The 14,678-nt window shown below is 35.6% G+C and overlaps 2 protein-coding genes across 6 annotated transcripts; both read right to left on the reverse strand.

Annotated features, from left to right (window-relative positions):
• Positions 1-1,013: 1,013 nt before the first annotated feature.
• Positions 1,014-4,491, reverse strand: LOC104235904 (serine/arginine-rich splicing factor SR45a). Of its 5 annotated transcripts, none has more exons than XR_713300.2 (8): positions 4,364-4,491; positions 4,198-4,217; positions 3,116-3,238; positions 2,927-3,026; positions 2,456-2,605; positions 2,143-2,366; positions 1,566-1,635; positions 1,014-1,480 (listed from the first exon to the last, which is right to left on the reverse strand). XR_713300.2 is itself a non-coding variant. In XM_009789733.2 (7 exons), exons 1-7 carry the CDS (start codon positions 4,364-4,366, stop codon positions 1,290-1,292), a joined length of 657 nt encoding a protein of 218 aa, XP_009788035.1. In that variant the 5' UTR covers positions 4,367-4,491; the 3' UTR covers positions 1,014-1,289. The 5 variants fall into 5 exon arrangements, 3 of the variants coding, with proteins under 3 accessions (XP_009788035.1, XP_009788034.1, XP_070024092.1); XR_713301.2 differs by having other exon boundaries at positions 1,413-1,480; positions 2,143-2,363; XM_009789733.2 differs by lacking the exon at positions 2,143-2,366.
• Positions 4,492-7,561: 3,070 nt separating this feature from the next.
• Positions 7,562-14,299, reverse strand: LOC104235902 (phospholipase D delta). Its single transcript, XM_009789730.2, has 10 exons — positions 13,203-14,299; positions 12,840-12,956; positions 12,114-12,308; positions 11,612-11,914; positions 11,462-11,530; positions 11,177-11,324; positions 10,579-10,727; positions 9,833-9,991; positions 8,183-8,383; positions 7,562-8,080 (listed from the first exon to the last, which is right to left on the reverse strand). Exons 1-10 carry the CDS (start codon positions 14,172-14,174, stop codon positions 7,784-7,786), a joined length of 2,610 nt encoding a protein of 869 aa, XP_009788032.1. The 5' UTR covers positions 14,175-14,299; the 3' UTR covers positions 7,562-7,783.
• Between the last annotated feature and the right edge of the window lie 379 nt (positions 14,300-14,678).

Consider the following 14,678-nt stretch of genomic DNA (forward strand, 5'->3'; position numbering starts at 1 on the left):
TAGATTAAATCCACTTCGATGTGGTCCCACGTTATTCGCATAAATCGATTTTAGATCAAAGATCATTATCTTTAACTAAGATTAACTCTTTATCCTTTTATTTAATTAGTTTAGCCAAAGATTTATATTTTTTGGTCAAATATAACTAATGAGCCTTGGAAAGCTGTTTCAACAACTTGATAAGCTCGTCGATCCTTATGTTTGTAACAGAATGATGCAAATGCAAGTGGGGTTGGAGTTGGACCATCCTGCAATAAACAATATGGGTTGTAATCACTTTTATTAGGATACATGCAACTCACTCTTGGTACCTGCAACAATTGGTGCTTATGCATGATTTGTTGTAAAGGTAATTTCGATTCAATGGTAAGGATAAAAGGCCACATTTCCCCAAGAAAAACCATTTATTGTTATGTCAGAAAAAATATCCAAGAGACAAATAAAACTACACAGCAACTATTTTAACGTGAAAAATTCTATGGTAAAAACTCACTATTCGCTATTCTCGGCCTCAACTTCTGTTGCTTTTCTTTTCTTCTTGTTGCCTACTTTCTGGCTACTAAGTGGCAACTTCGCTTTGTTGTTATGTCAGGTCACTATTTGGTTCGACCGTTCAACTAAGACATACCGGAAAGCTATTAGAAGGTGAAGTTTACCGTTTTCATTTTCACAGTAGTAATCCAAGTCGCAAGCTCAGGGGTAAAATTGCTTACACACAGGTTGATAGTCCCGCGTATGCTCCAACCTCCAACCACCAGTACATGCCACAGAAAAGAATCTTGGCAACCCACCTCAACGACGCCAAAACCATAGACATTTTGCTAAAAGACGATAAATATTATGAGAAATGTTCAAGCAGAACGATCATAACTACAAGTAATTGAGTAACGAAATAATTAATTTCACCCTGTTATCTTATGGGGGACAAAAAATCAAATCTCTGTTGTCCGCAGGTACAAGGGCGATAACCGTGACAAGCCAAACCACGTCAGAAAGTCAGTAGGCAGGAAAAATTGAACCAACAGATTTCTTAAACCATCGCTAAGTCCACGCCAACAACAAAATGACATGTAACGAAGGAGAGCTTCAGAAAGATTACAGCTTTATCGACATTACAGGTATAAGCTAATGATAGGGATAGGTGACGGCACATCACACATACAAGTACAACATTCATTCACTGCTACTGTAACACCTTACACCCTCAGTGCTAGTCCACATCAAACTTATAGATCCTTACAAGCAGTTTTCATCGCCAGAGAGTTAACCATATATGCCTTGTGAAACCCCTATCTAGAACCACGATGATAGTTCCTCTCATAAGGAGAATATGACCGGGATCGCAGACGTCTTGACCTTCCAGCATAGGGAGAGCGCCTAGGAGAATAACCTCGTACACCTCTATATGGCGAGCGCCTTGGAGGTCTTCGATACCCATAGTCATCACGGCCACGATACCTACCACGATCACCACAATATCCTTCGGCCAAAGCAATGAAAACTTCAGAGATTCCATAATTTAGTCAGAAGATAGAATACAAACTTACAAAGCATCAGAAGCTTACTATCACCCCGTGTGCTCTCAAGTCCAAGATAATGACCAGGTGTTGGAGTCCTTGGGCGTTTTCTACGAGACTGGAAAACAAATATATTATCTCATTATGTAAAATCTGAACTTATGATGTTAACATACAGGAACAAATGGGTTATCCAGATCGGGTACTGTATTCTAGATAATGTACTCCTTGTAATGGAAGAAATATAACATTTCCAAATCATCGGCATTTTCTTCAACACTGAAAAACAGATATATCTTCTTATTCTCTAAAATCTGATATGATGTCTACATCCAGAACAAACAGGAACAGGAAATGTGCTCCTTGTAATGGAAGAACATTACATTCAACTAATCTGGCAACAAAAATCTAAGTCTTCCAAGTACCTCTCCATACCTGGAGATAATGGCAAGGAAGGCGGCAGAAGCACATAACAATGTCCATTACTAAGAAATGTTATATCTTTGATGAAGAATACTAAGAAATATAATATCACACTAGTCGTACAGTAAAGCAGCTTAAATATTTTTGCATGTCTTATAACAGCTAAAAAGATGGAGATAGAACAATCGCCGGGTTGAGATACCATAAAAGCCTGATTAGATTGTTGATAATGACTGTCGATTAGTTGAGTTGAAAGTATTTGCTGAGGTTGTATAGTTGTTGGGCAATATAGTTGCTATGTTTAGCTGATGAGATGCATGTGAAAAGCTGTTTTAGCGGGCCATTGATCAAGCTGAGTGAATATAATGTTGCAAGGGAAGAACTGATCATCTTTGATTGCTGCCAACACAGCTGAGGTAATGTCTTCTGAATATAGCCAGAAAACCTCCAAGTCACGAAAACAGATAAGCAACCCAACAGAACATGGTTCACCAATCAAGGTAGAAGTAGCTCACCTTCTCCACTGTTATGTACCGGCCTTCAAGGACAGACTGGTTAAGGTTCTTAATGCAGCGATTAGCATCCTCAAGACTGTCCATTGTTATAAAAGCAAAACCACGAGAGATACGAGAACGGGGCTCCACAACCAGAAAAACTGACTTCACCTAGTCAACAGAAAGTAAAAGAGAAACTTCAACAGCAAGTCTTAAAAGTATGAACAATGAGAAATGATTCCAGCCAAAATGCCACAACACATCAATGTCTCGATAAATGCATTGACAAGACTTTGCTCATAAATAAACTCCAAAAAAAACTGGCTGTTGCCGAGATTATCATCATAAATGAAAAAACTTTCATTATAAAGAATAGATACAATACAGATGATTTTGAAAGAGAGAAAACCTTGGTATGAGCACAGAAACATGGCAGAAACAGAACCAGGCGAATCAGAAAACAACTTGCTCATATGTAAACCAAAAACCAACCTTTCCTTCCTTTGAGAAATGCTCCTCAAGGTCCCTTTCAGTGACCCTTGTAGATAATCCAGTCACATAGAGTGTGTTTCCAGGATTAGAAACTTCAGCCCTAAATAACTCATGGAGGAAAAAATCAGAGTAACCCAAAAGAAGCTGTTAACATAAAGAAGATGGAGTAAAGCTAAAAATCCACTCAACCTTCCTTGACTTTTGGACCTGGATCTTCCTCTTGGCCTTGACCATGATCTGGATCGGGATCTAGACCTTGATCGAGAGCGAGATCTTGACTTTTCTTCCCAAGGAGAAGGAGAGCGGGAATACCTGGGAAGTCCAGAAAATACAACATCGAGCCAGTTCAGTCCTAATCAGTTGAACCCACAAAAAAAAAAATTCACAGCAACGACATGTGTCTTTAAGATGGTTCCTTGAGTAACGATGGCATCTTTTGCAAGCATATGTAGCTCATAAAACTTCCATGAAAATCACTACAAGTAAAGTTGATGCCTTAAAAGAAAATGTATTGGAGATTTTACTTGTGTACAAAAAAAGATAATAGAGATGCATTACTAAGACTGAATATATGTCTCCGGAAACATGCTTAGCAATTATACGTATAAAGATCGTCAAAAAATTATTCGTAACTGTTGATCCATAGATTGACTTTCTGTCGTGATCACACACAAACTCAAGAAAGACCTAGCCGAAAATCATTTTATTCAATATGTATGAGGACCTACGAAGACCATATAGTGAGACACTTCATTTGGAAATTTTTGCTTTAAGTTGAACCTTATTTGCCATTGCAAAAGAAATGTATAGGATGAATGACTTGCTACCACTATTCCCTGATAAATGATCACATTGTTGTTGTCTTTAATTTGATAAAAAAAGAGCTACATATACTTGCCTATTTTTTTAAAATTTGTCTATGTAGCTCATTAACACAGAAAAAGTGAGCTACATATGCTTAAATTAACAGAAAATTTGCCTTAACCAGCTAAAAGTTTGTCAACTTGAGACAACTTGGTAAGAAATAGACAAATTAGTCATATATACACATATGAGAGCATCTAAAATTAGTCATGTATTCACCCTTCACAAGGACAACAAACCAAAATGAAAAAAGAAATAATCTGAAAAAACAGATGAAAAACCCTAACGCAAAAAAAATTGCAATTAACGAAAGTTAAGACGGAGTGGGAGCAAGGCGCTTCAACGAATATACAGCAAAAAAATAAAAAAGACAGATATGGAACTTAGCTAGAGAAACAGATTTGTACCTTTTGCGAGTAGAATCAGCCTGCAAGGAATCGTAAAGATCATAAATTTGTTGTTTCCACAATTAATTAGGAATTAAAAAAAGAGTTACTGAATGATGCAATTCATATAACACATATGTTCGCAGTAGAATGATACTGGGAGACGAAAGAGGGAAAGAGAGCTTGCCATTTCTGGAGAAAGAACCGAACCCTAAATCCCCAAAATTGAGGAGAAAGGATTTTGCTGCTGAATCGACTTTCGAAGAACGATGAGCTAATACGAGGGGAAAAGAATTAATTTTGGGATTAAATTTGAGATGAATGTTCCATTCAAAAAAAATTATGGTCTAACTAATTTTGTAATTACAATAACAATATAGTCTAAACTCACTTAATGGGATCTGGGGATCTAGTGTGTACACAGACTAATTTTGTAATTAGTTATCTCGAAATTGTACTCATATTTTTTTATAATATAGGATAATTAATCTCAAAATATCTAATCATTAAATAATTAATAATTGGATAACTTGTTTCTAAAATAAACAACGCACAAACTTCAAACCTAATTAACCGGAATTCTAGGTAGGGTGGTGCATAATTTGGTAAATATCAAATTATTGTGTCGAAATCTAAAATTTTAGTATTTGGTATTCGATATTATAGTATTCGGTATGATATTTTGTTTTAAGTTTTTAAAAAAAATTGATATTAGGTATAGTATTTGGTATTTTATAATGAAATACTGAAATATTGATATCGTACCGAAATATATCTTATATTACACAATATACAAATTATTAGTTATAACATGAATATAAAAATCAAAAAATTTACTTTTCTTTATTTTCTAAGTTTATCAATTAACTCTAAGCAAGTAACAAAATATTTCTAATGATCAAATTTATTTCTTTATATACAGTTTTCTATCTTTTGATTGATTATTTTCTGGTTTTGGACAAAAATTTATCAACAAACATTTTTAGCTTTATACTTTTGAGTATTTTAATTAAGAATATCACAGTCTATGATTCTATACACTAGTTATTCAAATGGAATAAACCAAAGTTATCGGATCGAATAAATCGAATTCGATAGGAAAAAAATCGAATCATACCGGATTTAATTAGATACAGTATTGATATAGCATTTTAAGAAACTGAATATCAAAAATACCGAACCGAAATATCTAAGTATTATACTTTACCGACCGACGAACACCCCTAATTTCATGTGAAGGCATTAAATTACATTTACGCCCTCGATTTTGAAGATCACCATTACACCATGGCTGAATTATTAGTTGGCCTTTTGCAAAGACCAATAGAAGTCCATATCTAGTTGTTAGTGACCTTATGGGTCCACTAACTTATAAAGGAAAAGGAAGAATTTGTGCAATTTGAATAGAAGAAAATAATTTTTTTCTTTTTTTTGTATATTTTCAGCTATTTTATGTGTAAAAATAAAACTTTCTTATAAAAAAGACATAAAAATAAAAATAAATTTGTAATGATCTACAAAATCATTTAACTGGGAGAATGGGTGCCTTATTGAAAATAACAAAAATAAAAAAGTAATTTTGCAAATATCAAAAGTAGATATATTTTTTTGGCTATCGTACATTCTTTTTTTTTTTTTTTCTATTGCAAAATAACAAGAGAAGAATACTAAAATCAAACAACATATCCTACTGGAAATAGTGAAACTCGCATGGCTAGGCATCTCTTAGCCAAAAAACAATAGCTTAGTGAACTGAACAAGCAACAATTTCATACTTAATTTAGCCAAAACACCAAAAAAGTCTAACAAGCAATGATTTCATACCTAATTAGCAATAGAAACACACATTGCACGTTGATTGCTTCTTCTTCCTCGTTTTTACGTCGCTGCCCTTTTTTAGTATATTTCTAAAAGAATCTTTTTTAGTTATTTTTACTCTCTTGAGTTTGATCATTCAGTTCAACCATTTAATTATAGTAATTTTAGTTCCCGAATATCTTCTAGTTTGCAGAAGCAAGTGGATGAATCAATTTTCCATTTTTTTCGTTAAGTGTCAAAATTCCTTCAAAACTTGTGACACGTAAATGTATACTGGATATTTGTACTTGTAACTTAGAGCGATTCAAAATTGACTTTTTGGATGAATGTACATTTTATTTTCTGGTTTCACTGGGTAAAAATGGGAGATAGGAGTATTTCTGATTTTCTGGTATCTGGTGTAGTGGATCACTTAAGTGATGTTCAATTAATCGCTTATTAGTTATTACTAAGATCATTTTCTTATAAAATAGGAAATCCCGGTGAAATCATAGATCACTTACATGTTAGCTAGAAATCGCTCATTTATTAGTCATGCTCGCATAAGTGATCTCCGGTTGATCGCTTATTAGTTATTACCAGTATCACTTTTTTATAAAGTGAGAGATCTTGGTAAAATCACAAATCGCCTATAAGTTATTTAGAAATTGCTCGTGTATTATCTTTGACGCCTAACTGATATCTGGTTGATGGCTCATTAGTTATTATCAGTATTATTTTTATAAAGTAGGAGATTTTGGCAAATTCATAGATCGACTATTATGTTATTTGAAAACCGTCCATATATTATTTATGATCACCTAAGTGATCTCCAGTTGGTCGCTTCTTAGTTATTACCATGATTATTATTTTTATAGTGAGAGATCCCGGTGAAATCATAAATTGCATGTGATTTATTTATAAATCGCCCATGTATTATTTATGATCGACTAAGTGATCTCCGATTGATCGCTTATTGTTTTATAAATTGGGAGATCCTAGCGAAATGATAGATCGTCAATGTGTTATTTAGAAATTGCACATGCATTATTTATGATCGCCTAAAAGATCTTCGCGCTTATTAGTTATTACTAGGATTATTTTTTTATAAAGTGGGAGAAATCGCTCATGTATTGTTTATGATCGCTTAAGTGATCTTCAATTGATCGCTTATTAGTTATTACCAGAATTTATTTTCATAAAGTGAGAGATCCTGATAAAATCATAAATCGCCTATGTATAATCTAAAAATTGACTATGTATTATATATATGACCGTGTTACTGATACTTGATTGATCACTTATTAATTATTACCAGATTTTTTTTATAAAGTAGGAGAACCTGGTGAAATCCTAAATTGCATGTGTTATCTCAACCGTTTATGTATTATTTATAATCACTTAAGTTGATCTCATTAATTATTACCAGAATTTTTATATATATAAAATAAGAGATCCGCCTATGTGATCTCTAGTTTATCACTTATTAGTTCTTGTTGAATAGGAGTAGACACCCGGGGGAGGGGGAGTAAATCCACACTATCCCTCCCATTCGTCTAGACTAATTGTTCCATCAGATCCACAGATATTACATCAAAGACTGCAGCTACTCTTTTATTCAGCACAAATACAAATCAACAATCAAATAGCCAGAAATATTTCACACGCATCAAATCATTTCCATCTGTCTTCCAACCTGTATTGTACAACATAACAACACAGAAAAATGTACAAACAATGACAATCTAACATATCGCAGCTATATATCTTTACAGTGCCAAGAGACTCACAATTATGTTAAATCTTGAGATTATGTTGTCAAAACATCTGGGATAGTAGGGGCATGATTCCCCAGTATTTTACCCCCAACATCCGGGAAACATTCACATCCAGGCAATGGACCTACTTTTCCATCCGCATCGACTTGCATGGGATACTTCAGTAGATGTCCTTGCAATGGAGTAAAACTTTCAGCTGCGAATCTCTTCCAGTTATCTTCAGCAACCTCATTTACCCTCCTCACACATGTTAACGCCTCTGGTTCCTCAAAACATTCTTCTATCCTTCCAAGGTGCTCTGCCCACAGGGACATTCTGTATCCATAAATCTGGAGATCAAGAAAAGATGAGTACATAAATTAGCTGATTCTGCTCTGGTCAAAAAAATCGAGATTAATTTTAGGAAACAAAGTAATGCTTTTCTGTTTAACCTGTCCCCGTGGATGCCTTTGATTTTCTGCCCAAGTGTGATGAGGCTGGTAGGCACCCATAGCTATCTCTGTGTCCTTTGACCCAGCTAAAGAACGTTGATTTATGTTGGCAGAGCCCACAATAACATATTCATCATCCACTATCATTCCTTTGGCATGAACATATATCATGAATCGCTGAAACTTATATGAGTCTGAGACCTGGTTGCATGACAAAGATAAGATAACTTCTCAATACATTTATTCAAGCTTGATAAGATCCAGATACGCAAAATAAAACAAAAACAAGCAAACATAAAGAGGGAAAAGTGTTTCACACATTGAAGGAAATAAAAACAAGCATAAAAAGACAACAACATATGGATACAGAGCTAAGTTTAAGATACCAGTTCCCAAGTAGCATTTTGAATCTGAATAATACAACTGAATTTACTTTTGAAAGTTCTTTTATTATCTTTTCTAGAATTAGAATACTTTCAATTCATCCGGGCACATGATTCAACATATGGCACTTCGATAAGTTTCCTACACCGAAATAGAAGTCTTAAGTCAAAATGATTCATATGCCTACTTTACCAACTTGATGGAAGTGAACTTCATTTCATTTCCGGGTTTATGATTGGATTCGGTCCCTCACAACATAATTAGACTAAGGCTTTGATTACCGGCATTTCCTCATGGATCCAATTATTTGGTTCGGTTTTGGTCTGTGCCTAAAGAAACTCTATTCTATTCGTGAACGCTGAAGAAGTCATCTCACTCTCACTTCTACAAGTCAGTTTTACTCACTCATAAATGGTCTAGCAATCCATAGTACAGCATGCTACAACTATTGTAATCAAGCTGTTGAATAAATTATGTACCGAGTATAAAATTATGTCTGGAATGCACAGATGCAAGACATTGAGTCCATTCGGAAAGATCTTCCAATAATGCAAGACATTATGTGGCATAAGGCCGTAATTGAACAATCAGGAGGAACGTATAATAATGCTGGATTTTGATTTTAATACTACTAAGAGGGTAATATGCATATAGATACAATCAGTGAAAAGTTCACAGGGAACCAGGTCTAGCCAGAATCTAAGCATGTTAATTTATACTCCCTCTGTTTCAATTTATGTGAACCCATTTGACTGGGCACGGAGTTTAAGAAAAGAGAGACTTTTGAACTTGTGGTGTAAAATGATGCACATATATTTTGTGTGGCTATAAATCATTACATAAAGGTAAATTGTTTCCAAATAGGGAAAGGGGTCATTTTTTTTGGCATGGAATAGATTCACATAAATTGAAACGGAGGGAGTACTATTTAGTGATGCACAGAAAATAGATTTTCAGGGTGGAACATCAAAACCTCTAGAAAGTGTGAAATGGATATGATAATTGATGAATTTGTTCTAAGCGCATGAGAGACCAATATAGAGTTCGAGCAAACGTGAAAGAAACAGAGTTTAGGAAATTTGATACCCTTCAAAGTTTAGACGATAGATACAATTAATTCAGAAAGTCAAGTAGCTATTTTTTTAAGACTCTAGAAACCATATTCATCAATGTTAAAGGCAACCTTCACTTCAGTTGCTCTCATGTGTATTTTGTGCATATACATTTACAAGAAAATGTAAAGAAGAAAATTCCTTAAGTTATTACCTTATCACCATTACCAGAAGGTTGAGAGATAGAGCTTGGAATCTCTTCACGGTTACCAAGACAGTAGAAATTTAAATAGTCTAAAGGATGTGAGTCCAAGAGCTGCATCGACTTGAGCTCTGTTGCAATAACTTGATACATCATCTGTACTGTCTGGCTCTGTTGAAAGCATACAAAAATCTTTAAAAGTGCGTTTCTTTCTGTTCTTGTACACTTTTTCCAGATCACAAGTTTCTTCAAAAATCACAATCAAAATTGCACAGTACAATAATAACAGTGGGAGGCGTGAAGAAAACACGCCATGATAAGTACTGCATCCTTTATCAAATTCTCCCTTCGCTCATTCTATCAGGTCCTCAGACATAAATAATGCCATGAACATTCTTTCTCAATGTCATTTTCCTCAATTGCCCCTCCATGTCTAAGGAAAGAAATATACTACCCTAAAAGATAAGAATATCTGCTCTTTCAAACACTAAACAAAGAATATCTTTTTTGGATAGGCAAGATTGTAGATATTAGAAAAAGGTAGGTACTATTTATGCTAATGCGCACCCTATAACTAGTACATTCTGATTTTTGGATGGAATAACCCTTCTAGACAGCTGGCATCTCTATTCTGGAAGTCTCCTTGATGTAGCTGCATAATTGAGGCCATTATCACCTAATCATTGCCTATTTAAAACTATCTACATTCTTTTATAAAATCCAAAAGACAAAATCAAAGAGTTTCACGAAAAAATTACCTGCCAGAAGAGAATTTCCTGCATAGTGATTGACTTAGGATCGCCTTCGGGCCACATGGGCATGACAACATATACACAAAACCTTTCCCTCGCTCTAATTTTACTAGTGATTTTAAGTGCCAATTCCATTGGTATCAGATGATCCGCTCCTGATCAAGTGGACAGCAAATGAAATCAGGAAGCAATGCAACAACTACAAGAATGTGCAGAAATGAGAACATCTCAAAAAGAAATACTAGGAAAACTATGTGGAAGCTACAAATTTTCTTTAAGGTTGCACATTCTCAAAACCATCATTTTTTTCAAGGAAGCTATATGATTTGGAATCCTACAAGTTCAAAGCAACTCTCTAATACTTGCAAATAAGGATGCATTCCAAGTGGCAAGATGGGTATTTCGATAATAATTTTTTGTACTGAACCAGATTCTGACGGTACTATCAAGTTTTACCTCTGAGTTTCAATGCATTAAGTTGCAATAGTTCATCAACTTTTCATGTGGATAAGAATATAGAGCCAAGCCAACATTCATATGGTGTTAAAGAGTGGAGTCTAGTATATTGCAATTCAGAAACATAGCAAGAAGATTAAAATTTGACCTGCATCTTTGTACGATTCCCAAGCATATGACGATCCAAGAAAATACTGATTTTCAATATATATGAAATGCTGAGCGGATCTTATCGCCTGAATATATGCTGCTTCAATGCTTTTATCTACTATCAAATTTTTTGAGCAGACAAGGTTCTGCAACATATATAACGCCAAAGAAAATGTGAACTGAGATGGGAAAAAAAGTTTTTCTGTCTAAAGTTCTTTACACATTGACATTACAGCTACTTTAGCAGAACTTTGGAAAAAGGAAAAGGCTGTGATTTCCTTGCCTGTGCCTGCGCGACATCAATTCTCTTGGGGAAACCCTGCACTGAACCAGAATCGATGGAGCGGAAGATCTGCAATATAAGAATGACGATGAGAGTCGAAAGGGATGTAACATATTCATGAAAGATATTCACAGTACAAAGAATATCTACCTGTGCATGCCAATTTTCTGAGTGACCTTCTCCATATACATGTAGTTTGGGATCATCCCCTGGAATTTCAGTACCCTCCCTTAAAACAGCAAAAGCAGGGCTTAGAATCCATGAGATACGCTCAATTTTTATCATAGCATCATCGTGCCAATGGGACATTGTTTTCTTAAACAACTTGAATTCCCTCCATTTTGTTGCTTTCCTCCATCGCTGAGCAAAGTTTATAAGCACATCATATACAGCAGGTCCGTCAATTCTGCAATGCAAATCATGCCATGGTTGCCTCGGAGCCTTGGTCCCTGGCTAATTCATGCAACCAAAAACAAAAAAGAAATATCAAAACAGAAAAAGAAACTATTGACTTTGAGTGCCATGCAGAAAAGAAATAATGACAAGAAAGAAATGTGTCACTGAAAAAGGACAGAGAACACATGTAAACACAGAGTGTTTATGACACATACAAGAATTATTCAAGGAAACATTGGGAACAAATACTACTCACAGGAAATGTAGGCTGATGAAAATCATCTTTAAATACAGTGTCAAGATCACGGAATAGGCGATGTTCGGGTGTATCATATCGACCATCGCAGAGATCAAGACCTCCTAAGAATGCTGTAACTTTCCTATTATTACCGGATGCCTGTGTATCTACCAGTACGCACTTCTGATGGTGCGTAAACATGGTTCCCACTACCTGGAAGCAATAGTAGAATGTTCAGGTCACATAATCATTTCATCAGAATATCTGTATATGGGAAATAATGGATCCAAAAGCTACAGAAGTTGGTTTAATTGATTTTAATTCATTAAAACATTGAAGGGTCTCTCAGAAGGAACATTTATGCAATCCAAACAAAATTTAGCTTCACACAGCCCATCAAAACCTCAATTTCTGCTGCTTTAGAAGAACTATATTTCTTTAGTCCACTCATTCAGGACAGTATTCTTGTCAAGCAACACAAGGCAAGCATTCATTTATTATGTTGTTCTGCTGAACCATTTCAGCTCTTCCTTGATCCCTATCTTTTTTCCGCAAACTTATAAGAATATTTTCTACCAATTCATCAGAACATTCTCCACCATATTGAATGCCTGATTCTGAATGCAAACTATTGAAATGACATGGTTCAAGAGGCAATAACTTCACAGGTGCATAAAGAAATCAGCAATCACAAGATGTCAGGGTACATTAAATAACAACGAGCAGGTGGTTATGAAAGTTAACCTGTTGCTTGATAATGCTGAGTTTACTGCTAGCATAACGTGGCGACAAAACACATATCACAGAGGAATGCTTAAAGAACTTCTTGGTCTCCTCATCGTGAGTTCCCATTACTCCCGCCTGCATCAAGTCCCATCTCAAACTATTGTGAGATTGACAAACAAGAACTACAACTATTGATGCACTCATTCGAAAGCTTGGAAGAAAAGACAATACAACATTATAATATACATTGAGCACACCATTAGAATAATAACATCAACTAGCAACACTAACACAATATTCTAATCTAACCACTACCTAAACAAATACTTAAAACAACAGCAAAGAAAATATCCAAAAAGTAACAGTTAAAAAGATGCATACCGTGTTAATAAAGAACTTATCATGGGAAGTTTTATCATCCCAAACTAATAACAGAACGCGCACCCCTTCTTGGGACTTATATTTAAGCAATTCACCAAGTGTCAAGTCACCGCCACGCGGCAATGGCCTAGTGGGCTCTCGAATCAATTTGATCTTGTGAAAAACAGACCACCCAACTATGTAAACCAAGTGATGGGCCTCTGAAATTGCATAGCATATATCTTCCCAACATCTATTGTTTTCATACACTCTATTATTTTCCAACTCAATTTCCGGTAGCTTAAAACTATTGCTTATATGAGCATCTTGGTACAGCTTCACTGAGCTCCCTTTCCTCAACGGAAAATACGTATTCCTTACACCTAAATGTTGAGGATCTGAAGCAATACCTTGCTTGTACAATGGGTTTGTATCATATGGAACGAATTTCATCCATAGCTGAAGAGCCGTGTTAGGTTTAGGAGGTTTTCCTGAAGCGCCAATAACGGAAAACCAGCCGGAAATAATCTCACCGGTGGCGATTTTTTCGGCCGGAATTCTAACCTTACCCATAACTTGAGCACCGAAAACGTCATCGTCTTTAACGCGAAATTCTAAGCAGTCGATAGGGTGTGCTAAAGGGATATGAAAATGTTCATCCCAAACAGGGTTTTGGGAGTTGGGTAAGACACGTGTACGGGCGAGGGCAGTGTGAGGTGCCGATACAGTGACGTAAGGGTCGCTAGTGATTATTCTCCGGTGATGGATTTTTTGATCGGGGTTTTTCTTTACATTGGGAACGTCATAGTCTCCGTCGTGGTCGGCGGCGGTGGAGTCAGTCGGAGGATTCCGGCAGACATCACAGGCGGTGAAGCAACGGCGAAGACGCTCGGAAGTTAAGTCCATGTTGGGTAAATGACGCGCTTGAACGATGTGAAGCTCCAAATCTCCATGTAAACAGATTAAGTCTTCTGTAGATGAATTTTCCGCCATTCTTGTTTGTTTGTTTGTTTATGCACCAGCGATTAGAGAAACATACTAAACAGAGAAATGGAGAAAGAGAGAGAGGAAAGGATATACGAAGTGTAGGGTTTAGGAAAGTGAGAGTATGTAGAAGATTGGTATGGGGGAGGAGAATGGGGCCGTGGCACGTTGTGATGATATAACTGCAACTAGTTGTTAGCTTTGCTCAGATTTTACGACTCCAAACTGTTGACAGAGTGGCTGGCGGTGTGGAGGTTAAAACTTAAAAGAAGATGCTAAACAAGGAGGGCGTGAAGCCCAAAAATGAGCAATATTTACCCACCGTATATTAACTTACCGTGATATGTCAATCTTATACTAGGTGGTTAATATGCATTTTATCATAGATGCATATGTACTGTAAAAAAATTAAACTCGGGATTTAACTTTATATGTAATGTAAATAATTTTAATATTATCTATGTATGGTAACAATATGTCACTCACCTTAATTTTTAAGTAGCTAATATATAC

The sequence above is a fragment of the Nicotiana sylvestris genome, chromosome 2, assembly GCF_000393655.2.
Source record: "Nicotiana sylvestris chromosome 2, ASM39365v2, whole genome shotgun sequence".
NCBI classification, from domain to species: domain Eukaryota; kingdom Viridiplantae; phylum Streptophyta; class Magnoliopsida; order Solanales; family Solanaceae; genus Nicotiana; species Nicotiana sylvestris.

Coding starts and splice junctions, on each gene's coding strand:
- LOC104235904 (XM_009789732.2), bottom strand. Junction 3,239..4,197: donor GCTGATTCTACTCGCAAAAG/GTACAAATCTGT, acceptor TGGACTTCCCAG/GTATTCCCGCTCTCCTTCTC. Junction 1,636..2,455: donor GGTACATAACAGTGGAGAAG/GTGAGCTACTTC, acceptor TTTGTTTTCCAG/TCTCGTAGAAAACGCCCAAG.
- LOC104235902 (XM_009789730.2), bottom strand. CDS start 14,174: ATGGCGGAAAATTCATCTACAGAAGACTTAATCTGTTTACATGGAGAT. Junction 11,325..11,461: donor TTGATGTCGCGCAGGCACAG/GCAAGGAAATCA, acceptor TATATGTTGCAG/AACCTTGTCTGCTCAAAAAA. Junction 9,992..10,578: donor AGGAAATTCTCTTCTGGCAG/GTAATTTTTTCG, acceptor TGCTTTCAACAG/AGCCAGACAGTACAGATGAT.